The following is a 26,510-nucleotide window of genomic DNA, read 5'->3' on the forward strand; positions in this document are numbered from 1 at the left end:
TCAGCACCACTGGAACTCTGCATCACTGCACCTCTGTACCACTGCACATCAGCACCACTGCACCTCTGCACCTCAGCACCACTGCACCTCAGCACTACTGCACCTCTGCACCACTGCACCTCTGCACCACTGCACCTCAGCACCACTGCACCTCTGTACCACTGCACCTCTGTACCAGGTCTCTCCTCCTTGTCCTTGTAGGAGGCTTGCCGGTGATTTCTCTGAGTACCGAGATGACCTTTCATGGGAGGCAGATTTCTGTTCCACAAAGTCACACCTGGCTTCCTGTCTGTCACAGTCCCTGGGGCTTTCTTTCTTGCTTGGCAGGTCCAAAGCCATTTCTCCTTGCCTACTCGATTGTGTGTGGCAGTAGGCAGTTGTCACTATCATTGTTAGATGTCACTGTATGGACAGGAGAAATCTGATTTATGTAATATTTTGAAAGAAAGGAAGTTCCGTGAATTTTAAGAACAGAGAGGTTTGGGGAAAACCTTTAAACAATGATTAGTTCTTTTTAATCTGAATATTAATTGTTCAAATCAGAGTAAAAATAAGTCTTTTGAATTGCAGTTTGATCTTTGATTTTTCATGTTCCCTATAATCTTTTTTAATGCTCTTGACTTTGAGAATAACTTTTCTCTTGAAACCATCAACCTGGCCTGTCCCTGTACAAATTCTGAGCTGATGACATCAAACAATGAGGCCGTATAAAATGCATGCTTCTCTGCCATCGTAATTGATCACTGGGAACATACCGTCACACTGGAAGCTTCTTCCGCATGTGGCCTGGTGGTGATGGGGTGGTGAGGGCTGACATCGCCTTGAAAGCGCTCATCTCTTTCCAGATATTTGTGGACAACTTCGTCCATGCGGACCTTCACCCCGGGAACATCCTGGTCCAGGGTGCTGACGGTCTTTCCAAGGGCCAAGAGGCGCAGCTGCAGCATGTGGACGTCTGTGACACGCTGGTGGTGGCTGTGACGCCTGCCCAGTGCCCGCTGTGCCTGGTGCTTCTGGATGCTGGCATCGTGGCCAAGCTGCAGGCCGCTGACCTGAGGAACTTCCGGGCAGTCTTCACAGCCGTCGCAATGGGGCAGGTGAGACCCGCTAGGCCCTCAGGAGTTGGGCCCAAATCTTTTACGCTCTTGGGTACTTCAGGGGTCCTTGGCCTTCGTCATTCTGGTAAATGCCTGTTTGCCAGGGGAGGTCCCTGATGGGACGTCAGGGGTCTTTAGTCAGAATGTGCCGGTGCCCACGGCTGACGCCAGTTTCAAGCAGCTCATGGTTTGGGATGGCAAGAAACGCCTCCTTCCCAAACGTCGTCGGGTGGTGGTGGTTTCTCTTCCTTCTTCTGCACTTGTACAGAGGGGACTAGGACGGCCGGCTCCCTGACTAAATAACGGCTGCCTCCTCTGTGCCATCTGCCGTGATGTGGAGCGTCGGTGACAAGCAGCAGCACAGAGAACTTATTCTCCAAGTGCAGGGAGACATGTTGGAACCTCTGGTGTGGGGGAGCGTGGGTGGTTTTTAATCCCCTACCCCGTGATTCTGAGGGGCTCCAGAGGCTGAGAATTATTATTTAGAGAAAGGGATTCAGCAAAGCCTCTATGGAGTCAACTTAGGGCTACATCAAAGTGACGATGAAAAAACTCTCTGGGTGGCTGGTACCAAATTCTCCAGCAAGAAAGACCCTGGGAAAGAGTGAGCTGCTAAAAAAAAAGGCGAAATTCAGGGAGTCTCTGCTCAGGGAAATTCTGAGGGAGCAAAGGCTTGAGCCTGAGCCAGTTTAGAAGTGTCCCCTGGGAGCGGGTTAAACACTGGGTGCAGTGGTGGGTGGGTGGGGGCGTTCCCCAGCACAGGTTTGGGCAGAGGAGGAAGGGCACAGCCCAAGGAGAGAGAGCGTGGCTCCCGGGGCAGTGCTGCGGAAGGTGGAAACGCATTAGCAATGCCCACCAGGGCAGGCAGGTGTTCAGGGAGACCATGGACGCTGTGGTCAGAGGGTGTCCTGGGCAGAGGTGAGGCGAGATGGCTGGAAAGCAGAGGCTGGGTCAGCTGTGAGGAGGGGACTCTGCTGGGGCAGGGAGACAGCCCATGAGGAGAGTAGCTGGTCCAGCCTCCTGGAAGGTCTTGGTGGCTCTGGGGCCAGGCTGGTTGGTGAGCAGTGCTTGCGAGAAGTATGCGTAGCAGGACACTGGCTTTGAGGCTGTGCCCTGGGTGGCCCTGGAGGGCAAAGGGGACAGTGCAACGCCTTGCCCTGACTGCGCTAAGCACAGGTAAGATCCCACTGACCAAGACAGACTTCAAATGAGTGTCAATTACCAGGTATTCTGGAGGTGCAGAATTACAAAGGATGGGTGGCCAAAAGCAGGAAGGTAGAAGAATTAGATGGAAGCAACTTGGACATGAAGAAGTTTGGGCAGAGTATCTGCCCTCCTGACTCTACCACGTTTCTTTTCTTTTGCATCTTTCAGGGCCAAAGAGTGGCTGAGCTCATCCTGCATCACGCTCGGGCCAGCGAGTGCAGGGACGTGGAGAGGTTCAAGGTTGAGATGGCCACACTGGTGACCCAGGCCAGGAAGAACACCATCACCCTGGAAAAGGTGAGCAGCCCGCTCGAGGGGCAGGGGCCTGTGTATTTCCCTTGTCCTTGGACAAAGCACACCCTAGATTGAAGGAAACCTCTTCATGGGGAGACGTCTCGAGGGGGAGTGAGTTTTAAGGCAGATGAAGAGCAAACCTTTCCTTTGCCCATATCTTCCCGGTGGAAGGAGGGCCGCTGAGATCTGTGGCTTCCAAGAGTGGTTCTCTGGGGTGGCTGCTGGGAAAGTGACATTTTATAGTGTCCCCCCCTTCCCTAACAAACCTGACCGTCTTCTCCCCAAGTTCACGGTCTACACTGGCAGTGAGGAGAAGCAGCTGGTACCCCGGCACTGCCCATCTTCCTTACTCAGATGTGGTTTTTATTATATGTGTGCTGGGAGTCGACACACACACAGGGGTAGCTGGGCCTCCAGGCCTGTCCCCTGGAAGGGGTCTCTGCACTCAGACTCGAGATGGGAGTTGGGCTCGTGCATGTGCAGTTCCTCTGGAGTTTGTCGACAGTCCCTTTCCACTCACTTGCGTGCGTGCGTGCGTGTGTGTGTGTGTGTGTGTGTGTGTGTGTGTGTGGTGTTGGATGGGGGGTTGGGACAGGGACCTGAGAGGGAGAGAAGCCGCTCCTGGGGGCTCTGCACTCTCTGCAGTCAGCTTTATTCTCTTTTCCAGCTTCAAGTTTCCAGCCTTCTCTCGAATGTCTTTAAGTTACTGATGACTCACAAGGTGAGGCCCTCTGCTCAGGCTGGAGGGGCGGGCCCTGGGGAAGCCAGTGGGTGGCCACAGAGTGGTGAGAGGTACCCCTCTTATGTGAGGCCTCGATTTTCAAAACATCTTTCATACCAATGATTTGCGTAAAGAGAGCTCTTTCTGTGTCCTGACTCGGTATAGCAGGCTCTTCCTTTGTCACTGTTAGTCTGTGTATCTGTCAGCCTATGCCATCTAAGTAGCTGTGATACTTAAGTAGCTGTGAAAAATAGGGCTGTGTGGCCTCTTCTTCCTGTCCTTGTCCCTTGGAGGGAGGTGGCCTCATGGTTCTTCCCCTTAGCCTTTGCCTGGGCTCTGGCTCCTTGTGACGGAGTGTGGTCCTCAAAGTAATGGTGCCAGCCAACCGTACAAGTTGAGGGTGGGGAAGACTTGTCTGAAGATGGCCTTTCCCGTTGGTTCTCTGGAGGATCTGCAATCTGACAATGCAACACCGCATGGAAAAGGCAGCCATTTGGCAGGTATAAGAGGCCGAGAGCAGATAGCGACAGGGTTACCTAGAACTCTCTCTGTGTCAGTGGGCTTTGGAAAGAACCACTTTTCTTCTGTTTCAGGTAAAGCTTGAAAGCAACTTTGCCTCAATTGTGTTTGCCATCATGGTGCTGGAGGGGCTTGGCCGCTCCCTGGACCCCAAACTGGACATCCTGGAGGCAGCAAAGCCTTTCCTTCTGAAAGGACTAGTGTCCCCTCCCTGACGGTGGCAAGGGGCACGCAGTGGGCCTTCTTTCAGAACTGAAGGCCACTCATGACAGCCTCTCTTGCGGCAGCTTGAACATTTTCAAATTGGGCTGTGCGGAGGGCATACCATCGCTTTTCATCCTGATTTGGCTTCAGGCGTCTGTTTTACCAGCTTTGGGTTATTTGGGGAAGTCAAGGGAGGGAAGGGTGCTATCCATTCATTTGTAGAAGCTGGTGGGAGACTCTGTTTCAGGGAAACTGTTCTGTGGAGGAGCATGAATAAACTTAGTTATTTTGTTTTCTTGTTTTTCTCTCTTGTCTTCTTAATCCTCTGTTCTCCCTGATCAGGTGGGTCAGGATGCTGATAATTAGGTTAGAAAATGTCCTAGACGCTGATAATTAGGTTAGAAAATGTCACAGGATCCTGTAGTCCCATGGCTTCCAATTCTTTTGTATGTACCCTTGCCAAGTTGAATATATTTATGTACACATACATGTATACTTCATTTATAAATTTTACGCAGGTGATTATTTCCACTAGCAAATCTCTTGAAGGCACACTATACACTTAGGGCAAATTTCACTATACTTCACATTATTTTCTTTATAATTTTAAAAACATTTTGCTGACTTCTTGTTAAATTTTATTGCAAGGTGAAAAAGAAAAGCAGTGATTAATGTGGCTGACATATGAGGGAGAGGAGCAGAATCAGCTCTGTTCTTTCCTTACAGCTCCCCTGTGCTTGCATATTCGTGTTTAGACTGCTTTCTCTGAGCACTGTTCAGGCCCTTTGTCCATTTGTCCAGGGCTAATTGTGCTTAATATTAACATATAGATAATGTAATCAGCACAGCCTCTTAACCAGGGCTTGACATCTGCAGTAGCACCGGGACACTCCAGCAGTGAATTACGGCAGGCCACTGCGTGCCCCTCCGTGCTGGGCTCACCCACGGATGTTCTCTCAAGGCTGACCTGACATGTGGCTGGCCCACATGGACTAAGAGAATCCCAGGTTTAGTTTGTAGAGTGGGTATTAGTAAAGCTTGATTTCTTGTTTTTCTAAATAAAAGTAGTATTTTCTGCCACATCCCAGTGGATTCTCTTGCTTGTTTTGGAGACCACTGCTTTAGACAGTGAGTGGAAGGTCAAGCCTTCCTGCTCTCTGAAAGCCCCGCTCTGGGCACAGGACTAGATTCTTCCATTCTCTCCTTCTCAAGGATAAAGTTCCTTTTAGGGAGCAAATAAGGTTTCGTTGGACAGAGGCACCTTTGGTGCAGTTCTTTTCAGAGGGGTGGGGATGTTATTTTTACTTCCTAAGTCTTGAAGGGAGGGCATTCTAATCGGGCAGTGAGGGACTGGGGTGGCTCCAGGTAGCTGGGGGGTGGGGAGCAGTGGTGCTGTTCAGCTCCCTCCTCATGGCACACCAGCCAGACACACGGGGGCCCCCCTGTGCCAAGTGCATATACGCTTACACTGTGGGGCAACAGAGGGGGCACCAACAGAGCAGGTACCTTCCTGAGTATCACCATCACCACCAAGCCTTTCCTCACAGCCAATGGATTTCGTCAAGTCATCTGTAGTATGTATGAGTTACCTGTCACTGCATACAAACCACCCCCAAAAGTATGGCTTAGAATGACACTTATTATCTCACTGTCTGCAGGTCAGAAATCTGGGTGCAGCTTACCCAGCTCCTCTGTTCAGGGTCTCACACAGGCTGGAAGCATCCTGAGGCTCCACAGGGGTGGGTCTGATGCCAAGCTCACTCGTGTGGCTGTTGGCACAATTCAGTTCCTCATGGGCTGTTGGACTGAGGGCTTCGGTTCCTCAGGAGCAGTGATAGCAGCAACAGAAAATGAACAGAGGCTGTATCAAAGAGGAGAAAAATGGTTAACAGATGTGCTTTAATATAGGTGATCTGCTGAATTTTAAAACAAGTATCTAAAAAAAATTGCTAAATTTGATTTATAAAGTCATCTTCTTAAGAAGGAGAAAAGGCTACTTTCTTGGGTCTAAGTGGAGAAAATGGCAGCATGGTATTTCCCCTGAAGAGAGATCACAGCTCGATCCCGTCTAAAGTATTAATAAAAAGTACAGGTTCAATTCAGTGTTACTAAAACCACTGAAAGGATGAGTTCCTTTCTTCTTTCCAAGACTTTCTCTTTCCAAGAAAGCGAGATTAAGCAAGCCTTTAAGAGTAGGAAATTAAACATGAAATCTTGTGAACAATGTTTTTCCCTTATCCTCTTGCTTTGTTTTCTAGTTCCAGGTATAAAATAGGTTCTTGATTTGGGGTTAGATGCCCTATGCCAGGTCATTTAGAATTTGTCCTCACAGTCTGTCAACATTTGGTAATTTGGTTTGCATTGAGAAGCTGCAAGCTCAGTGCCAATGTTTGGCATCCTCTCCCTCATCTTCTAAAATGCATCCATTCAAAGAGGGTGCTCATCTGAGACCCAAAAAGAGGGCCACCGTGCAACCTGCAAAAGGCAGTAAGGAATCTCTGCCCTTGGGGTTCTTAACGCATGTCTGCAAAACAAAATGTGTCACTGCTACGTAGTCAAAATAGTTTATCAAGTGGGACCATAAACTTTTTATAGTAAAAAAGTCAGAATTTGTGATGTAAAACATTAAAGCTAAGGACCCCACACATAGTCTATAGATCAATATTACTTTAACTATTGGCTTGTCAGAAAAGTCATGACGCATTTTTGCAGTGAAAAACAGAGAAAAAATATGTCATGACTTTTCCGACAACCCAATACAAGCAAGCATTGAAGTTAAAACGTTTTGTTTTGTAATTCAGCAAGAAAGATGGGGAGGGTGAGTGAATTTTAGTTCATCTGAATAGCTTTCGCTACCAGGAAAGGGAGGTATAATACAGGACTAAAAATTTCCCCTGTACATGCTGTGGGCCAGGTACTGTCTTAAATGACTCAAATTCGGATGAGGGCCACAGACATTCAGAGAAGCAAAGTGACTTGTCCACATTCATAGAGCTAATAAGTGGCAGAGCTGAGGTCTGAACTCCAGATAGATCTTCAGACTCCAAGTTCAATGCTCTTTTTTGTTTAAGCTGTGCCTTTTGTGTGTGGCTTTGGAATTACAGCATTGTTCTTTGCTGGGAGCAAGGCAGCTGTATAGCTTGGGCAGCGAGTTCCCCTAGGAAGAATGGCAAGCCCTGTCTTCCGGATTCATGAACTTCCTATCTTAGTGGTTTGTACCTTTCACAAAGGGTAAGTGGTGAATGGTAGCCCAGATATGGCCACACTGTTGTACATCAATGGGAAAGTCAACTTTCATCCAGAAAATAGTGGGGTTTTTGTTTTGTTTTTTTCTATAATTTATATACTTAGAGGTTAGGAGGGCAGGAGGACAGGGGAGAGAATCCTACAGGGCCAGAGGGTCAAACAATAGACTGTTCAGAAGGATGTGGTGCAGCTGAGCAATCATAAGCTTTACACTGGCCTATCTCCAGGGAGAGAGGTTTCCTATTACAGGGCACATGGAGGACCATATTTTGGCACAGAAGTTTTATTCAAAGCTATACTCAAATGCACTCAAGTCCCTAAATTCAGGTCTATATTTCTCTCCATAAATATCCCATTTTAATGTTTGTGGCTGAATGTGAAATCTTCGGTGCTCTGCAAGTGATCCATTTCAAATTGAAATCGCCAAGGTGTAAGGCAGGGAGGCTAAATTTATGATTGAATCAAACCTGCAGGTGCTTAGAATTACAGTCCGTAGGTGGAGTTCCTAAAAATTTGGGAAGGGGGCGTTTAGAGGAGCGTGGAGTTCATCCAGGATTTAATAAAAGGCACTATTAAGAGACAAAAGCTAAGAAGCCAGGTCTGGCTGGGGAATCAAGGAATTAGAAACACTGCATAAACTGGAGGACGTGCTAAAGACTTAATCAGAATATCTGGGGTCGGGCTCTTCAAGGGACTTTGATACCACTAGTTCATGTATTGATATTTGGGAACTACTGGCTGCAGCTGGTCAAGTTCAAGTTTGCAGAACAATAAACCAAGCGAGACTTGGAGATACCGCTGCGAGCCTCTTGCGGGAGAAAACAATTCAAAGGACTAGCATTGGGAAGGACCACTGGTTCACAAAGGGTTTGGCAGCCTAGAGGGTGTCTGTAAGGCAGTTAATTCAGGAGCAGACAGAGTGGCAGGTCCGGGTGTGCAAACGCCACCTCGATCAGCATAGGTGGGGAGGAGCGAGTTCAGGCTCCAGCGTTACTAAGAGGCGCTTTGGAAGCGGGGCGTCGGGGCCGGGCCCCTAGGGTGACCCCACCTCACTTCCCGAGGCCTCGTTCGCCCTTCTCCAGGGCGAAGCGCGTGGCTCCGCCCAGCAGAGCACATCAGGGCCGTCACTTAGCAACGCCAAAGGCCGACGACACCGTTCGCTTTTCGGAAAGCGCCTCCTCACCATCGCAGCCGCGACACGCCGGGTCCCTCTGTGCGCAGGTAGGGAACGAGATGCTACTTTGAGACGAGCACCGCTGCTTCCCGCCCCCGCAGACGTCATATTCTGGAAGTAGGGCGGCGCCGCTGACGTCCGGGGCGGGGCGTCGGGGGGAAGTGACGTGCAGCCGGGGGTGGGGCCTGGGGGACCACTGCAGGGACGTGGACTGGCATGTCTGCTCTGACGCGGCTGGCGCGTTTTCGCGGTGGAGGCCGCCTCTTCAGAGGCCTCTGCGCCCGCGAGGCTGGAGGCGGAGGAGTCCGTCAGTGAGTGTCGCCTGCGGGGTGGGATCTTCGCCTGCTTCTAATGCAAAGCGCCAGTCTCCCAGACGCCCTCACCTTGACGCCGGGCGCCTGGGACGGACTCGGTTCCCTGAGGCGACCTTCACCCCGAAGCATGGTGGGATTTGTAGTCCGACCGCGCGTGGGGCGGTGCCTTCCTCCCGCTCCGCGACGCGGAGGGGTCTGGGAAAGCGGGGTACCGTGGGGGCTGGGGGAGATTCTTCGCCAGGCAGGTATTAACTCCTGGGTGTCGGGCTATCCCTGCACCAGGGGGAGCCTGCCCTCGGGAAATTCACAGTTGGATGTGGAAACAAGCTGGAGCTTTTCTGGAAGCGAGAGGGGTTGGGGAGGCGAGGGCGGTCCCGGCCTAGGAACCCCCCCCCGCCCCCATGGTTTTAATGGTGCAGCATCTATATTCATAGATAGATCCTGAGTAAATACTGTTAAATAGAATTGCCAATATGATGGCATTACAGAAACAGTATGATATTTTGTTTAGGTTGTAAAGCAGTGATGCTTGATGGAGCCTTGTTAAAAAAATACACATATTTATGCATATACACACGTATGCAAAAAAGAATAAAAACCACCTCTTATACAACCCATAGCTAATGAGTTAATATTTTATGTGGAGCTTTCCAAAGAAAAGTATTCTATATTGGATAAATATTTTACATAAAAGTGGAATTTTATCACTTCAGTGTAGTAATGTTGGTTTTATCATTCTGATAGGATTTGTAATTAGGAGTTGTGTCTTTGATTCATAAAATGAGAAAATTATTAGTGTTTGTTTATGGGCAATATTTAGGAGTTTAGGCTTTGCCACCGAATAGTACTCCAGTGTCCAGATCTATAAACATTAATAACCATAGGATCTCGCTCTCAAGATGGTTATGAAAATTAAATAATGCATATAAAATGCTTAGGACATGGTGCCTGACACATAGACACTGAGTAAATCGTAACTTAATATTTTACAGTGAGAGAAAAAAAAGTACTAGGTAATATGTTATCAAGAACCATAGAAATATTAAAGTGTACAAATCTACACATTTTAGTCCAGTTTTGTACAAGTATTCATTTCTGTGCTGTGCAAAAGAACATTGTTTTACAAGCTGATTCTTACACATTTTACATAGGAATTCTCTTTAAGTTTCTATATCCATTTCTGTGGAGGGGCATAGGCATAGCTGCTGAATAGGACTTGAAAAGAGCCCCATTAAGTACAAATTATATTATTTAAATTAGACTCAGTGTATAATAATCCATCTGCTGAGTACAGCCCTTATGGATTGTATCCCACAGCTTGTCAACAAAGGAAAAAACAAAAATAAAAAACTTAATCCAACTTACTCTTTAAGGCTCTTTGCTGTGTTCATAGCTATTATTAGCTTATTAAAAAGGATAAGTCCTCTTTCCCATATAGTGATCTTTTTTTTTTTTTAAAGATTTTTATTGGGGAATTGGGGGAAGGGGAACAGACAAGTTGCTGTCCTCTTGTTCTTCAGTCTAGTTGTGGAGGACGTTGCTTCACTGGCCCAAGTTGGCACCATCATTGCGCTCTTCCCGGGCGAGGCAGATCAGTCGCCTGCTTCTGGACGGCCGCTCACTGCGGCTGCTGGCCGCTCACGCTGGCTGCTGGCTACACACGGTAGCCCATGGCAACCCACTGCCACAGGGGCTGCAGCCTACGCCGTCGCCGGCGAATCACGGCAGCCCAGCTCCAGGTTGAGCTGTTGTTCAGCATCTTAGCTGTGGAGGGCAGTGCCACTGGCCCTCATATGTGGGATCCAAACTGGGGCCCTCTGGCGTCCCAAGCCAGGTCTTAATCAACGCGCCACTCAGCTGGCCCCCATATAGTGATCTTTTAATGAAGATTGTTTTAATAATACAGCAGAGGACACAATTTGCCCTTGAAATAGATGGCTCAATAGAACAAAATTAATTTGCTTTCTTGTTTTTCTGATAAGGTAGTAACCTACTACTATATAGGTTCACCATCCCTTAACCAAAACTCTCCCCATTATCTACACGTTCTATATTTCCTGGTGCAAGATACAAGAATATTCACTAAAGGAAAACCACAGCCTCTTGTCAGTTCAGGTTAGTTTTTGCTGCTACACAAGTTTAAAGCAAGCTTATAAAAAGCGAGTATTTTGAGGGGTTGTGGAGCTCTTGATCATTCTGGATTTCATGGAGGAGAGGAGAAATGTTTGGTTTCTGGATGTAGGTCATAGTTTTGGATGACTTAATACCTTGAAGATGTAGGAGGGTGCCTGACCTTTTCCGTTTTTCCCGTAGTGCTGGTGGCGGTGTGCACATTGGGCCCCGGTACCGACAGTTCCCCCAGCTCACCAGGTCCCAGGTGATCCAGGCCGAGTTCTTCAGCGGAACCATGTGGTTCTGGATCCTCTGGCGCTTCTGGCATGACTCGGATGCTGTGCTGGTGCGTGTGGAACATTCTCTTTTCTGGGGGTGGGGGGAGGGAGAAATAGTAATTGTTTAGCTTTTTTTTTTTTTTTTTTTTTGTCTGTTTGTGGACTGTTTTTCTATCTGGATACAGTAGTCCCCTCCCTTACCCGTGGTTTTACTTTCCTCGGTTTTAGTTATACGGGTTAACCTTGGTCCAAAAATATTAAATGGAGAATTCCAGAAATAAACAGTTCATGTGTTTTAAATTGTGCACCATTCTGAGTAGTGTGATGAAATCTCACACTGTCTCGCTCCATATCAGCCGGGATGTGAACCATCCCTTTGTCCAGCGTCTCCACGCTGTATATATACACTTCCTGTCTGTTAATCACTTAGCAGCCATCTTGGTTATCAGAGCGACTGTCAGAGTATCACAGTGCTTGTGTTCAAGTCACCACTATTTTACTTAATAACAGCCCCAAAATGCAAGAGTAGTGATGCTGGCAATTGGGATATGCCACAGAGAAGCTGTAAAGTGCTTCCTTTAAGTGAAAAGGTATGTACGAGTATGTATAGGAAAAAGGGTATTTGTAGGGATTAGTAGTAGCCTTAATTTTAGCCATCCACTAGGGGACTTGAAACCTATCCCACATGGACAAGGGGGGACAACTGTTATGTCCCTTCACCATGTTGTCCTGTGTGTGTGCAGGAATCCTGTAGGTAATGAAACTTACTATGTCTCACCTTTCGAACTCAAGGATGCACATGGAGGTGGTCCATGTCTTAACGTTTCTGTTAGTTTGCCATATTTGGAGGGAGACTAGAAACTAATCCTTCTCCTTCTGAACTAGGTGTTCATTGGTGGGTTAAGTTTTACACTTAAATCCTTTAAGTGATGAATGTCATCTAGTCTGTCCAGAAGTCCAAGGCAGCCAGGTTGGGGTGGGACAGACATGGGCTAATTTGTTGTGAGGAGGGAAGTTAGTTACTGGTGACTTTCTAACACATCATTAGCCTCAACTGAGCTTTTATCACATTTGTACAGACCCTGTTCTCTAGTAGGAGATGACGGCGTTAAGCCACTAAAATCTGTGCCTGTTGATGCAGAATACCTTGAATTTTAGTAAATTTGGTTTTGTTTTTAGGGTAGGAAAAACATGTTACATTTAAACAGCGTACCAGCTTTAGAAGCATCAGGTTGATCAATAGCCCGTTTCTCTAAGAACTTCTCTGTGCCCTTGTTGCCCAGTAAGGAGCTGGCAGCATGGAGACACCTATCTCACTGTAGGTCAGCTGAGACGATAGTGCAGCCTTAGGTCAGGGTCGAAGATGAATGAGGCCACCTGATGCTCCTAGATCTCCCAGCAGGAATGACAGGACAATTTGAGACAAGTCATTGTGTTTTGCCAGGGCTTCACGACATTGTTGAGATGTGGGGTATCTTTGATATCTCTTGCCTCCATCCCTGCTGCCCTCCATCACAAACACATTCTCAAATCCTGGCTCAGGTTGGGAACTTTAGAACAGGCAGGCTTTTCAAGTGCAGGCCACAGCTTACGTTGAGCAGACTGAAGAACAGTTGGACCATCAAGTAGTTGAAGTAGTAGAATTTGTTACTGTGGTATGTCAAGGGCCGTGTATATGAGTCTTATGACATTTTTTTTTCCTGTTCCAACATTTCTTTTTAAATGTGATTGTGTGGAGTATAGATTCTTGACTTTTTTTTTTTTTTTTTAATGATGTCACCAGGGTCACTTTTCATATCCAGATCCTTCCCAGTGGACTGATGAAGAATTAGGTATCCTTCCTGATGATGAGGACTGAAAGTGCAGACTCAACTCTTTACAAGTCAGTATGCCCCAAATTCCTTTTAAAGTTATGTTTACTTTTTGTCAGTAGACATATTTTGACTTTGTATCTATGATGGTCATGAAGAAACAGTGCATTTTCTAACAGCATGAAGAACAATCATCTGTATCATGTGTCTAATTTCTACCTTTATTATTGTCAAATTTGCTCCCTGCCCTCTGGTCCTATCTTCCTTTTCATTGTATGTTTTCAAAGTTCTCTTTTCTTACGTTATGCTACAATTTAGGGTTCCATTTATCCATCAAAGTACCAACTGCACAGGGATTACAGGGGTGGACAAGACACATAGGAGCTTACAGTGTGTTTGTAGTTGCATAAATACTAGTGATCTACCCTTAGCATTTACATGGCAATGCATATGGGAATGTTATGATATGGAATTGCATGGAAATTCTTTAAACAGTAGAAGGTTATGACCCTTTCATTTTTCATGTCAGGAAGTCAGTTTTTCTTCTTTCAAAAGGAAGGTACGAGGAGGAGTTGCTTTCCCTACCAATCCCCTCGGGTTCAGACATTTGGGTTTTACATGTTTTTAAACTAATCATTGCACAATTATAATTGCCATCCTTCAAAATGCCTTGGAAATTGTTTTAAAAGATAGGAAGCATTAAGTGATAGTTGAATATCCCTCTCAAGTCATATTATTAGTATTGCCTTTATTATTCATTAGAAGTAGCTCATTGACATGGAAGTTACAGCAGTTTTGGGGGGTATGTAGGGAAGAGAGGGATGGGAAAAAATGTCACCAAAGGGCAGGCAGTTTTACAGCTTGTCGTGTGTCTGGCTTTGTTATGGCCAGTCGTAGCAGGCCGCCTGCTCCCACCGTGTTAACGTGCCTGCCAGCACCAACCTCTTCCTATCCTACCAGTTTCCCAATACTCCCCCTACACAAGCATCATCCTTTTGTTTTAGTAACTCGACTGAGCAAGGTGATTTCACTTCCCTCCTCTTCAAGGCTACTTACGTGACTGGTGCTCCGTGGGTGCTCGATAACTGAGTGAACAGAATTGTGAATTATTGAAAATAAGAGGACTCAAAGCTTTCTACTTTTCTTTTCCTGCAGGAACCAGATGAGACTGTCAAGACATGATGGACTTCACATTGTATATTAAAGTTGTAAATTAAAGTTTTGGTCGAGAATGAGGAACTGAGTTATGGATGTTTGTGCTCATGACAACTCCCCTTTCTGGATTATTCCCTGTGCTCCCAGCTGCTCTGCTACCTGGTAGAGCCCCTTCCAGGGGGTCCCCCTGGCTATCCCATGGCGCAGATGACCATTAGCTCCACTTATCAGTGAGGACATAGAAGCTCAAGGGGATGAAATAACTTGCTGAGGGTCTCACACTGAGTGGTGACATTGGGTCAGCCCCACACATAACTACAGTGTCATACTGCCTGCCTCCTTGGCTAACATCTAGGTCATCCATATAGTGACAATTCATGAGCAAACTCCTGCCATCTCTCTACTGCCAGTGTATTCCTGCCCCGAGTATGCAGAGCTTAGAGTTCAGGGCAGTCCATTTATTGTGTTTAAGTATCTCTTGTGGGTTAGGCACTGTGTTGAGGGGCCGTTTGTGGAACTCATGAGACACTAACTAGGAATGTTAGGAATGGAGACGAGGAAATAGGATATTCTACTTATAAAATTTGTTTCAGAGTGCTTTCCAGCTGTCTGTAGCATCCCAGTTCTGAGTAGGTGGGACAGAATTTTCCTCTATCCACAGATAAAGTCTGCAGTAGAGAATGTGTAATGATTTGCCTAGAAGCATAACGATTCGTATTTGTAATTTAGGTCTTTGTTTGTTTTTTAGCTGAGCCATCCTGCCACCTGTTGGCAGCTCAACTCGGGCCGGGCATCAAACTGCTGTTGCTCAGAGCTCGCGCTCTTGAGTGAGCTTTTAACCAACTGAGCCACTCGGCTGGCCCGTAATTTAGGTTTTTGACCATGTAGGCATTGGGAATACAATACTACACAAGACAGGTAAGATGCACAGAGAACTTAGATTTTAGGAAGGGAAGACAGTAAGGTTTACTAAGTGCTCTGAAGGAAATGGCATTGGGTGATGTGCTAGAGATGGGTGGTTTTGGGTGGACAGGGAAGGCACTTGAGCTGAAACCTGAACAAGCAGGAAGAACAGATTGTGTGAGTGTGTGAGGAAAGAAGGCGCTCGGGACCAGGGACAGCAAGGACCAAAGTCTAGGGTGGGACCAAAATCTCCGTGTTTGGAACTGAAAGGCCAGCGGGGTTCTGGCAGGTGAGTTTGGGAGTAGGTGAGGGTATAGGTCACGGGGGCAGGCTTAGATACATGTTAAATGCACTGAGCAGCCTCTGGCTGACAAAGGGTGTCATCGGAATAACTGCAGTGGAGGAAGCGGAAACGCTGCCCTCTGTCAACTCCATGAACAGAGGCTTGCCTGATTAGTGATGACAACGGCCAAGTGGAGTAGGCCTCGTGCAGCATCCATATCTAGCCACAGGCTGTCATGAACTCAACACCAAATTTTACTGTTGGCCTTATGACCACAGCAAAATTATACAAAGTACAGTGTCAGTCTTTTTTTTTTTTTTTTTTAAGCTGAGCCATCTTGCTACCTATTGGCAGCTCAGCTTGGGCCAGGAATCGAACCGGCAACCCTGTTGCTCAGCGCTCACACTTGAGCGAGCACTTAACCAACTGAGCCATTCGGCTGGCCCCAGTGTCAATCTTGGAAACAAAGGTCCTGACTGTGAGTCCTGGCTACATGAGCCCAGGCAAATCATCCTTGGGGCTTCATATTCAGTAACTGCTAGGGGAGTCAGACCAGATTATCTTCAAGAATTCTCTATTTTACATGTCTAGGACAACTATATAACCTACACACTAGGTCCAGTGATCATAGCTTCTGATAAAAATTTGAAATAGCTAGTGTGGTAGGGTTCCTGATAATAGAATTTTATCAAATAACGAAAGCATTCACAATTCTGGGCTAAATTTTCAGGAAAACCTCTTATAGAATAATATATTCTTTAAAAATAAGGTCACAGTTACTCTGTTGTAATCATGTATGAAGGTCATTTAGAAAGTGAGTTTCTAAAATGTTTGTATTACAAAATTCCATTTCCCGGATGAGAAAACGGCAGTTCAGAGAAAATATGTTAAGTCTGGTCGGCAATTCATGGTTAGCTGCAAGGGCATGAGGACCAGAAGCCAGATTCCTCAAATATGGGCCCTCTTGAGGGATCTGTGCCTTTACAGTGTTCTCAAACATAAGTTTCCAGGTGAAGTTTCGAAAGTGTTTACCTTCCTTCTGGGAACTGCCCAGCAATTACACATAGTTTGAAGATACTCTAGGTATCTTTTAGTCTTCAGGTATTGACATTGGATGCACAAGATCAACTCTTTGGGGTAGCCAGCATCTTACAAAAATGAAGTAAAAACTATGTGTGCCTACTTGCAAATACACGTTTGTGCACAGTCTGTGTTCCTACAAAGAATGTATTATTGCAAGTTGTGTCAAAAAACTTCGATAGACACAATTTTAAGGGGAACTTCTCTAGACAGACTCCTTAAATGACTCAATGACGGCATGGACTTCAACTGAGCCCCTGGAAGGGGGCAGTCAGGTCACAGTGTCATAAACTACTTGCGGGTCATCAACAGTGGACACGAGACTGTCACCACGACATCAGTGTAGGTAGGTACAATGCAGCAGGCACTCATCTTGACAACTTACTTTAAAATGACTTCTCCTGTAACTTCTACCCACCGAGCTGTAATGGACATTGTGCACGAACGTACATTTCCCAGTCTCCATTGCCTGCAGGACTGTCAAAATCCTGACTACTTCCATCATTGAATGTGATAGTGCTAGAAAAACAATCTTGATAAAGACTTCTCCATGCAGTCAATCTTTATTATAGCAGTATTCGCATATTCACATCAAGTACATAGAACTTTTTTGCCTTTTATATAATACAGAGTTTTTTAAATAACTTTACACAGAAATAAATTTCTTCAATCTGAATTTCATCTATCTTTTTATTTAATTCTTCATGCTTTCTATCCAAACTGAACAATATTTTCCATTGTACAAATTTACATGAGAAAAATTCCAAAGTACAAATGAAGGGACCTGAGCAGGAAAGAGAACCAAAGTATCAAGAAGTAGGTGTAGGGAAGAATTGGGGGGGAAAAAAATTCAAGCAAACACTGAGGATTAAGGAACAAGAGGGGAGACACCATCCATTTGACTGAAAATAAATGTCTTTTTTTTATGAATTGAAAAATAAGCTTTAAAAATAGTTACTCCATAGTAATTTTTGCAAAGCAGATATAGAGAGGTCTGTGGACAATTAAAAAGTCCCCATCTTTTCACTGGGCACACCCCAGACTCCATGAGAACCTCTTCAATGCTTGAGTGGAACTGAAGTGAATTAACCCCGAACCTTTGGCAGCAAAAGAGGAGAGGAATGTGTGAGACTTGCCCTAAGGTTTGGAGCAGTGAACCAGGCGCCATTAATTCGCCTCAGTGAAAACATGACGGGTCTCCCTTTCCCCTCCCTTAGAGAAGAATTGTCCTCAAACCAACAAATAAATGAGAAGGGGGGTGATTTCCTTTTTCTTGGTCCAAACCAAAGAGCAGTCACAACTACTGACTACAAGTCAAAGGAACATGTCAGTCAACAATCAAATTCAACCCCCTGATCAGCTGTACGCTCCCATTTCAGGAGAAACAGCAAATGCTGAGTGAGGAAAGGGTCAGAGTGGACCACCGACAAATGAGGCTACCACAGAAATGGGTGACCATGACGGTCCCCACATTGGGCGACATGAAGGCCCAAAGGAGACTGTAACGTGTAGCATGGCCTAAGGAAACAGAGGACCCGATGAATGCATTTTCAAATGACGGAGGGAAAAGGGTACAGCACATACACCTCTGTATGTAAACTAACACAACATGAAGATAAGACATAAAGGTTAGCCACTTACGTTGGTAATGAACGTGAATAAAAGGCATTATGTTCACATAGCTAGTTTGAAATCAGCTACGGAACATACACAAATGTAGAAGGAATGATTTTTTTCAAAAACCGTTCACAGCTTAGGATAAAAAGCACACTTATTGCACTCTTACATTTTATTTCAGATAATTATGGTTTATTTCCCACTCTCATGTCCATTTTTCCCTACCCTCAGACTTACTCCCACACCCTCCCCCGTTCTATTTGGTCCATTTTCTCTATATTTGTGCCTAGTTTGTGAGCTCTGTGGCTTCGTTTAGTCTGACGTGTCCTCCTATGTAACTCATACTCCACCAGAACACACATGGGTTAAAAAAGCTTAACGCACAAATGCAACACAATTTTCAAAAGAAAACTGGCACTAAGCAACTCACTCACAATCCCCATCTCTACCCCTGTACACGGAACCGTCCGCGGCCGCCTCTCCTATGTGGGCCTCAGGCCCAATCCCTCCACAGACACACTGATGAGAACCTGCCGCTCACGGGGGCTGGGCAACGCGCTCATTGCCAGGAGACACGGATGGTTTGCACAAATTGTTTTTGTTTTTTTTTCTTGGATACTAACATGAATGAACATGTTTCAGTTCATTGTTTTCAAAGAGTACTTCAATCTATAGAATTCTTCAAAAACAAATGCACCACAAAAAAATAGGTACATTGTGTCCTCATGCACAATTGCTTATATCACTGTAATTAGTCAAAACAGCTAAAAAAATTAAATGTTTTAATGAAACTGATGTAGTAATTAAACCTAAATTAACAATTGAAGTTGTGATGCTGAAATAAAAGTTGTACTGAAACATTCTTTTGAGGTGGGGACCAACTGTCCCCATGCAGTTTTAAATAAAGCACTGTTACCTCAATTGAAGTTTCTGTCCTCTTCTACCCTAAAAATACCCAATAGAAACTGTGAATTACCTTCTATAAGACTGAATTTCCATTTAAATGTCTTTGCCCAAACAGAAGTAAAAATAAGTTATCTGAAAAGAACAAAACAAAGCTTCCTGTCTAGTGTATGGATATAAAACAAAACCCTTTCTGCTGTTTTCAGTGTTACCAGAGCTAGCAACATGGAGCATGAATCCAAGGGCACCACATTCTCCGCTGGCCAGTGTGCCAACCAGGCAGAGGTGCTACTGTGCTCCTGGGTGCTCCACGACCCACACGCATGGTGACACGCCTTCGCAAACATCTAGAGACCTCGCTGAAGACTACACTGCCTCTTTGGGGTGGTGAGGAATGAAGCAAGATACAAGAGGCATAGCAGGGAGTGTGTCCAGTCCACATCCACTGGCCAGGCCATTCACTAGTCCAATAATGCCCCTTTATAAGAGCTCCTCATACCCCCCCACCCCGGACACCCCACCTGTCCCCATAGCACCCCAAACAGCATTAGCAGCACAGGCCTGCGGAATCGGCCAACCAGTCCTGGGAGGCGAGTTTCCATTTCAAACTCTGAAAAATCAGTGTCTTGGTTGGCAGCAGTACTCTAGAAACTGATAAAATCACATTCTGTCCCGTATTTGAATTTCCTTCCCCTTCCTAAGTTAATACACACGATTGCTGCCCAGCATACCATACTTCAACCCTAAACTACAGCAACTTCTTAAAATGTCTGTCCAACATTTCTGTTATATAAAAGTTCCATGCTTTGAAGAACCTATGGGAGTAGAAAAAGTTTCTCTAGAAATGTCACTGAACTATAATTTCAACCTATTTGCTCTATGTGATAAATACATCTGACTATACTAGGGATTATGTGCTTTAAAAAAATAATTTTGTTCACTGAAAATTTACGTGTGTTTTTTTTCATTTTTTTAAAATGTGATTTTGGCTATAAACTCTTTAGTGCATTTATCTTTGCAGTCTAAATTGCACTCTAAAAAATATTAACACAACTGAGTCAGACCAGAGTGGCTGCTCTCTTCACAAATCACTGATTTCTGCTAAAATTTTAGCTTTTTTATTGCATCATGAAGGCACAGTAAGATCATTTGGCAAATTATCAAGGTATTTTTCTAGAGCCTCACCTACGCCATTTCAATGGACAATCTGTAAGCTATTTCCTGTTCATACAGTAAACCTTCCATGTCTGGCTACGTGTTTTTTTGTTTTTAATACCCTAATGGTTGGAATCTGTTAGTCTCAAGGTGCTGCTATTCTAGCACTAACAATGCCAACTTGAACAAAGAAGAGAATCTTGCAAAATGGGGACTCATTCTCTACCCTCTTAGCTGGGCAGGTCTCTCTATAGGAGTATCTGTGCATGTGACAAAACTGTGGCTAACTCATTATGAAGATGGACTGTCTTGCCAAGCCCACTAAAAACTAAAATTTAATCATTGTCAGTGGAGTGATACCATAATTTTTTAATCTCATGCAACTGACTTAAGGTTAAGATTTTGAAATGTACCCCTAAACAGGTTCTGGCACCACTTGCTACAACATTCAGACACTCTGAGCTACATTTTTCAGTATTACTGCTTAAAAGTCTAATGCCCTTTAGGACAACATGAGAGCGCTCAAATACAAGTGTACACACAACAGTTAAAATCCTACATCATCATGTTCTAGAGCTCCTGACTTTTCATATTTTAAAATAAATAACTATTCATTACCTCATTCTGAGGAGGTAGTTTTTTGAAGAGGTCACCTGAACTCTGCAATGTTGCAAACTTAAGCTAGATGAGGTCTGCAGGAGGCTGGAAGGAGTGTGTGTGGGAGGGGCAGCTAGCTGCCTGGTGAGTGAAAGCTAACATCATATGATAGGCGCTGTGACCACACCCAGTGAGAATCTGGGAAATATTTACAGTTTAAGGTTGACAGCATTGACGTCTTGCATTATTTCTTTATAACTAACTATAATGCTCTTTCTTCTCCAACACCAACGTGAATATAGCACAGACTTTATGTGGGATTTTATCTTCTAGGATGTCCTACCAGATCTCTGGTACAATCAGGGATGGGTGTCCAGGAACCAGAATTTGACAGCTAGATAGAATCCTCTTTTAAGGTACACATAATTGCAAAGAATCACATTGGATTTTCTATTCCCAAATCCCTTTTATAAACTACTTTTTGGTCAATATTATTTCAGTGGCAAAAGTCTAGACCCTGGGCTGTAGTTTAATGATGAAAAGTCCATCAGGAATACTACATCTTTTAAAACCATCTTTAATGGTTGCTCTCAACATTTTCAGAAGGTGTCAACTCTCCTCACCTAAAATACACTACAGAAGGCACTGCAGCCACTTTACGGGAAAGACAGATAATTACAGCCATACAGGAGAATCAGTGAAGCAGCCACATACTATATATACAACTTACTCATAAAGTGCTTTGCACAAACAAGGAGGTCTTCCTTGTATTTCTTAGGAGCTCAACAAGTCAATCTGTAGTTCAGCATCAAAAAATAAAGTAAGTGAAACTCATAGGAAACCCCGCTTTTTTATGTCAATTGTAAACTAGAGAAAAAACTATTTAATGGAAAAGGGAAGAAAAGGGACATTTTTCAAATCTTAATTTTTAAGGGCTCTTTAAAAATCTCTCAAGGGTACCTTGAGCCTGGCTTCTGGGCACAGCTTCATCTGAGATCAAGTCTGTTCCCCCTTTTCAAATGAGATGGCAACCTATTTGAAAAAGAAAGGGAAGAAAAAAGCGTATCACCTTGAATTTTGCTTTGAAACCTCCACTCTAAGCTTCCTCCACAGCTAGCGCCTGTGCTGGCTCCTGCAGCCGAGGTGGACCTGCGAGCGGGCTCTACCTGCTCAGCAGGACGTGCCTACTGCTCAAGCCCAGCCCTCTGCCATCTCGGGAGAGGGAACACAAAGGGAACACAAAGATGTTCAAAAGCGTCTATGGGGACACATCGTAAACGAAAAAGAAACAATGCGTTTACAAGTGAGGCAGCATTAGGAACCCAGGCTGCTCTTCGAATCAGCATGAACACTTTCCACCTTTGCAATTTCTGAATTTGGTTAAGATGCTGCTCTGCTCATTAAGACTTAAGAACACACTGCTTTTCAAATTCACTAATAACTTCGGTGTATTTTCCATTTTCCTGAGACAACCTTTTACAAGTCCATGGAATTTTCGGTAGGCCTTCCTCTGAAAATCATCAATGGTAGGGAGCTTTAGGAGACTGAAAGATAGCAGGGTGAGCTACAGTTTTAAATTTTTAAACGACATTTTCTAATTCCATGGTGTATTTCATAGGTCTTGTCTAATTTCTTTCAGATCCTCGCCTACATAGCTTGGTTGGCCTAACTAAGTGCATGTGACTTGATTTACATTCCTAAATCCTGGTAAGAGACGGGGAGGTATTTGCCATTAATATGTCCAGAGTCACTTTCTTCGCCATTCCTGTGACTTCCATCACCCTTCAGTAAAGAGTGATACAGGACGCTATGACCAGGTGAGAGTTTCCATTTATACAAAGACAAAGAATGAGGTTCTTAATACCAAGGCAGCTCTTTCTATTAAAACGGCTGAGGTTCGGCTTCACACACCCTCCCTCAGTCCCAATTCACCTAAAACTGCTCTGTTCTCTGCCCAGGGGACTCAGCTGCCAAATGACCCAACCTTTTGAAGACCAGGCTTGGGAAAAAAGGAAGGAGGAGAATGAATGGAGACACCACCGATTTTATTTGAGGTTGCATCTTCTAGATAAAAGACTAGAAAGAGGGTGTAGGATGTAGTGTAGGAGTAAGTTGGAAAAAACAATGAGATATTAGCCAAGATGTTAGTGTGGATCCAGCAAGTACCATTAATTTAAAAATTATAAATATTCGTCATTATGCTAAGGCTCCCCGTATTTAGGTAGAGAAAAGGATCATGATTTTTCTTTGCAAGTTGTTTATATAACAAAAATACAATTTTCCAGGATATATAATTCTGGTGGGAAGTATTATTTTATTCCAATTCGATTAAATCTGAAAATTACTTTCTTTTTAATAAAAATAGAAGAAACTCAGAAATTAAAACTTGTACCTTACATTTAATTACATAAATGTCTCACATTCAAAACTGTTCTCAAGCGAGTTTTGTATTTCATCAGATAACCGCCATGGCATTTTTGTGCCCTGGACAAAGTAGCCACCTAAGTACTTGGTGACTGGAAGAGCTTAGGAGGAAGATTTTCCTGAGAACCTGCTATATTGTGGAGGGGAAAAATAAAAAATCCCCAAACACGTCTCTCCATTGCTGGACCCAATGAGAAAAGAAGACCACGTGTGCCAGCACGTCCCAGCCTGCTTGGTTAGGCAGACACCCTCAGTGAGCAAGGAAAGGCCAGAAACCCAGGAGGGCAGGAAAAAGATGCAGCATTCCCTTTTCCTCTGCACCACACGGGGCTCCTTCTCCCTTCCTCCTCCATTTAAACACAATAGCTTCATTTTGATAAAAAGTCCTCAAGGACTGAACATGCGCCAAGCAGACAGGGCATGCTGCATTTTTGTTCCATCCCTCGGAAATTCACCGGGGGTGGCTAGGGAAAGAGCCCACAACAAAATCCCAGAACAGGAAAGAGAACGGTGCTTGGTGATTGCAGCTGCCCCATCAGGTGATCAGCCACATACTGGTCTGGTGGTTAGAAGAGCAAAGTTGGCCGGCAGACCTTCCATAGCAAATCTCCCAAGCTGTAGCAGCAGTTTCTTTCCATCATGCCTGACCGTCAAAAGGTCAGAACTCAGGGTATCTTCTCTTTCTTCCTGGGAGTGGGCAGACTCGTGGTGTTTGTGCTGAAGAAACACTGGCAGCAGGGAATTCTGGTTCCTAAAACATTCTTCCCTCTTTTCTTGGATGGGAAATTCCATTCTGTTCCACACCAGCTTATGCATTGAAAATTTTGTATCTTTAAAAAAAAGATCTGAGGAACAGAACTGTGTTTTGATGTTAACAAATTGTACGAACACAAGACTTAAGAAATAAGAGTAGATGCTGCCATGATGATGTGGCTACTTGAAGGCTGCAAATTCTCCTGTAGAGGGAGGACAAGAGCTAATTTTAAAACAAGTTAAATAAGCTAGAGACAGAAAAGTTCATTGAAACCTCACTGAAAGGTGACTGACTATGTATTACAAATCTATTGTAGCAATATCATCACTAATATAAAAAGCAAAAAGGCTGAAGCTCATGAAAGAAGACAACTTATATAGTATGTAGTCAATGGTTCGGTTATATCAATTAAACGTCAAATCTGCAGAGAATTTCCTAGTTGGGTTTTACATGCTATGGTTCTAATCAAGCTAAAAGCAGTTCCAATGAACAACACATCTCAGAAACTGATTGAAAAATAGTAAGGTTGGTTTGTAGAATACATTCCCCTGAATTAGCAACTCATTTTCATTATTAAAATGCTACTGTTAGGAAGGGAGAATGAGAAAATTAAAAGGTCAAATGATTTGTCTACATTACATATTTCACAGAAGGGAAGAAAATCCAGACCCTTCATTTTCTAGTTCATTTCTCCTTTTAAACTGCCAAAAAATTACATTTAGGCACATGTCACTGAGTATTATTCTCAGTATCAGGAATTCTTTAAACCACAAAGTCCGTTTGAGGTCCAACACTCCTTCAGCTTACTGAATTTGGGGGCTTTATGCCATTATCTCTCACCTATCACTTCGTCCACAGCTTCTACTTGTAATTAGCGGTCTGTTCCTCTTACTGTATACACTATAGTTAATTTCTGGGGGTTGGTTAACAATCGACATCTATCAGAATTCAGTTAAACTTAACAACATCTTTTAGTAACAGCAGATTCTGATGAGGATTCAAGCAATCTTTTATATGAATACTCTATTTAATCTAGGAATAGCCTATTCATTTGCTGATTGCTGTCACATTCTGTTTACTAGAGAACAGTGGCATGTCCCAGCAAACAACGGATTGCTAATGATTGGCTGACCTGAGCCCTCAGATTGTATGTTGGCAACATAGTGACTATTTGAATGCCTGTTATATACCAGGTGCCTCACCGAATACTTCATACATGTTTACATCTGACCCTCATCACTCTGAGGCAGGTGCTATTGCTCCCCTTCATTTTAAAAAGGAGCAGGCTGGAGTTCAGATGGTTAAGTAACTTGCCCAAGATCTCACAGCTAGAAAAGGACAGAGCTGGAATCCAAAGGGGGGTCTAACAAGTAACAAGCCTCTAAACAATCTTCAGTAACTGATTATTTGTTTTCCCATTCCAAATACAGCTACTGATTGGGCAGATAGTGATACTATCTCTTTCCATCTAAGGATTACTTTTAACCAAGGTATTAGGAGTCAAAAGATCAAGGAAGGGTAAAAGAATTATTACCTCCTATCTAGTTAAAAGGACTAGGGAGTTTGGCACTGATAAAAAAAGAAATAGCCAAATTACTAAGGCTTTGGAGAGCATTACATTAACAGGGACTAGAAATACATAAACATTCTCATTACCTTTGCTTATGGTTTGAGTACCTTATGGCTCTAAGGACACTATTTTTTCTAGTATTTTAATACATTTCTTTAAAGCAATTTTCAACATTCTGATATGTAGTCATTGTATCTAGCAGAATCTAAATCTCATTAAATCAGGAAGCCAATGTGAAAACAGGATTTACCTAACAGAAATCTTTATAAAAAATGGCTAAAATTCATCTAGTGAGAAAATATCAGAAAATGATAAACTCTAAGCTAAATCTTACAGACCACATTAAAAAATAACTTAAAAAAATCTTCAGTGTGTCTTATTCATTATTACGATTAGTCACTCCATTTTTGTTGAACAGTGTTCTACTCTACAAACTTGAATATTAGCCTTAAAAATAAAAACACCCAAAACCGCCCCCCAAAGCACAAAATCTTACCAACAAAGTCCAAATGAAATACCAATAAAGCAAACACTAAAGATCACCCTACCAGAGTCTACTGCTTCTAAGAGAATGCAATTCTTTTCATAATCAGACTTCAGCTCCAGGAAAAAAACCAAAGACAGAACTCAGAGTTTAGGGATCAAAATTTAAACTCTTTCTAAATATGTCCCTGAAATCATGGAGAAATTTAAGGAAAAAATTTAAGGTGATGGATCTGCTTTTGGGGAGAAAAATTTTTTCTTGCTTATTCCTTCTTGCATATCTGGAAATCTCTATTATCTCACCTCCCACCCTATTTTATTTGAAGAGTCAACTCTGCTTGTGTGAAGTTATTTGAAGTGAAATACCCAGCAACTCTGATTTTTTGGGGAAAAATCTCAGAATATTAATTAATTATTAACTGAAAAATCAATCAGGTCAAAATGAAACTTTTTTTTTTTTAAGCTGAGCCATCCTGCCACCTGTTGGCAACTCAGTGGCAGCTCAGCTCGGGTTGGGAATCAAACCGGTGACCCTGTTGCTCAGAGCTCACACTCTTGAGCGAGCTCTTAACCAACTGAGCCACTTGGCCAGCCCTTTTTTTTTTTTTTT

The 26,510-nt window shown here is 44.0% G+C and overlaps 4 protein-coding genes across 11 annotated transcripts in view; 2 read left to right on the forward strand and 2 right to left on the reverse strand.

Annotated features, from left to right (window-relative positions):
- ADCK2 (aarF domain containing kinase 2) overlaps positions 1 to 4,337 on the forward strand; it is an 18,201-nt gene extending 13,864 nt beyond the window's left edge. The window contains exons 5-8 of the mRNA XM_019666779.1: positions 846 to 1,097; positions 2,472 to 2,600; positions 3,265 to 3,318; positions 3,912 to 4,337. Of these exons, the coding sequence (XP_019522324.1) occupies positions 846 to 1,097; positions 2,472 to 2,600; positions 3,265 to 3,318; positions 3,912 to 4,052 (576 nt within the window). The 3' untranslated portion in view covers positions 4,053 to 4,337. The remainder of the gene's footprint in view (positions 1 to 845; positions 1,098 to 2,471; positions 2,601 to 3,264; positions 3,319 to 3,911) is intronic.
- DENND2A (DENN domain containing 2A) overlaps positions 1 to 8,558 on the reverse strand; it is a 112,391-nt gene extending 103,833 nt beyond the window's left edge. The window contains exons 1-2 of the mRNA XM_019666777.1: positions 8,471 to 8,558; positions 5,724 to 5,902 (exon numbers count right to left, since the gene is read on the reverse strand). The gene's annotated coding sequence lies outside the window, so the exon portion shown is untranslated. The remainder of the gene's footprint in view (positions 1 to 5,723; positions 5,903 to 8,470) is intronic.
- Positions 8,559 to 8,628: 70 nt separating this feature from the next.
- Positions 8,629 to 14,215, forward strand: NDUFB2 (NADH:ubiquinone oxidoreductase subunit B2). The gene is made up of 4 exons (XM_019666757.1): positions 8,629 to 8,772; positions 11,089 to 11,233; positions 12,949 to 13,047; positions 14,132 to 14,215. Exons 1-3 carry the CDS (start codon positions 8,678 to 8,680, stop codon positions 13,021 to 13,023), a joined length of 315 nt encoding a protein of 104 aa, XP_019522302.1. The 5' UTR covers positions 8,629 to 8,677; the 3' UTR covers positions 13,024 to 13,047; positions 14,132 to 14,215.
- Positions 14,216 to 16,936: 2,721 nt separating this feature from the next.
- The window catches only part of BRAF (B-Raf proto-oncogene, serine/threonine kinase), a 126,418-nt gene continuing 116,844 nt past the window's right edge, over positions 16,937 to 26,510 (reverse strand). For all 8 annotated transcript variants that reach the window (XM_019666772.1, XM_019666774.1, XM_019666775.1 and 5 more), the window contains one exon: positions 16,937 to 24,049. In XM_019666772.1, the coding sequence (XP_019522317.1) occupies positions 24,027 to 24,049 (23 nt within the window). In that variant the 3' untranslated portion in view covers positions 16,937 to 24,026. The remainder of the gene's footprint in view (positions 24,050 to 26,510) is intronic.

Source organism: Hipposideros armiger, unplaced genomic scaffold, assembly GCF_001890085.2.
Source record: "Hipposideros armiger isolate ML-2016 unplaced genomic scaffold, ASM189008v1 scaffold_478, whole genome shotgun sequence".
Classification (NCBI taxonomy): domain Eukaryota; kingdom Metazoa; phylum Chordata; class Mammalia; order Chiroptera; family Hipposideridae; genus Hipposideros; species Hipposideros armiger.